This window comes from Aptenodytes forsteri, unplaced genomic scaffold (assembly GCF_000699145.1).
Source record: "Aptenodytes forsteri isolate BGI_AS27 unplaced genomic scaffold, ASM69914v1 Scaffold506, whole genome shotgun sequence".
Taxonomy (NCBI): Eukaryota; Metazoa; Chordata; class Aves; order Sphenisciformes; family Spheniscidae; genus Aptenodytes; species Aptenodytes forsteri.
The window spans coordinates 105,731-106,801 of record NW_008793946.1 but is presented as its reverse complement, the minus strand read 5'-3'; the positions used below and the strand labels follow the sequence as shown (position 1 = coordinate 106,801).

General features: G+C 72.5%; 1 protein-coding gene across 1 annotated transcript in view; it reads left to right on the top strand.

Annotated features, from left to right (window-relative positions):
* The first annotated feature begins 166 nt into the window (after window positions 1–166).
* Window positions 167–1,071, top strand: part of VWCE (von Willebrand factor C and EGF domains) — a 9,197-nt gene continuing 8,292 nt past the window's right edge. The window contains exons 1-3 of the mRNA XM_019471010.1: window positions 167–276; window positions 860–954; window positions 1,034–1,067. Of these exons, the coding sequence (XP_019326555.1) occupies window positions 167–276; window positions 860–954; window positions 1,034–1,067 (239 nt within the window). The remainder of the gene's footprint in view (window positions 277–859; window positions 955–1,033; window positions 1,068–1,071) is intronic.

Genomic DNA, 1,071 nt, shown 5'->3' with positions numbered 1-1,071 from the left:
CCGCTCTCGCCTCCCTCCACCCCCCGCATTGTTCCCGGCCCGGCGGGCGGGAGGAGGAGCAGGGCCAAGGGCCAGCATGCGGTAGGCGCCCGTGCCGCCGAGGCAGGCAGGAAGGCAGGCAGGAAGGCAGGCGCTGGGAGCGTGCCGCCGGCTGGAGCCGCCTGTCATGTTGGTCGAGCTGCTCTTCCAAGCTGCCTGTGTGTCCCTGTTCCTCCCGGGCGGCCAGGGCAGGGTGTACCCCGGGAGGAAGAAGCCGGCCAGCTTTGCCGTGGAGAGGTAGCCGGGTTCCCCCCCCTCCCCTTTTCCTTCTCCCTCTCCCAGCTACACCTGGGGACGGCAACGTGCCGTCCCGTGCCGAGCTCCGGCCATCCGCCCCCTCGGCTGCCTTCGGGGCTCAGGCCGTGCCTCCCGTCCCAGCCGAAGGGGGTGGCACCCCATGCGTCCCTCCCTCTGCCCGGGGGTGGCCGGGACCAGGGGAGCGTGACCCTCGCAGGGGTCCTGCTCCCCGCATCCGTGTCCCGCTCCCCGTGTCCTGCTGGGGGACGTTTCTCCCCCGTTACCGCGTGCTGGGGTGTCCAGGCTAGCTGGGGCACGGTCCTCTCCCTCCGTCCCACCTTGTTTTGGGGTCACACCGCACCCCGGTTCCACGTGCCTGTCTCTCCCCCTGGATCCATGCTGTGCTCCGCTGCCCAGGATGGGGTGGCCGTGGGCCACGTCGTGACCGCTCCTGTGTGTCCCCCTGTCCTCGCGTTCCCGGGGCGGAGGGCTCCCCGCCGGCCGGAGGAGCTCCCCCGGGACCTTTGCTCTCTGCCCTGGGGGCTCGGGGCAGGGTGGCCTCAGCCTCCCGTCTGTCGCGCAGGCGCCGCGTGGGGCCCCACGTCTGCTTCTCGGGCTTCGGCAGCGGATGTTGCCCCGGGTGGATGCTGTCTCCGGGCAGCGGGCAGTGCACCCTGCGTGAGTACGGGCTCTGGGGGTGCAGGGGTGGGTGGGGGTCCCTGCCCTCCTGCCGGCTGCCTGTCCCCGCTCCCCGCAGCGCCCTGCTCCTTCGGCTGCGGCAGGGGCCTTTTGTGT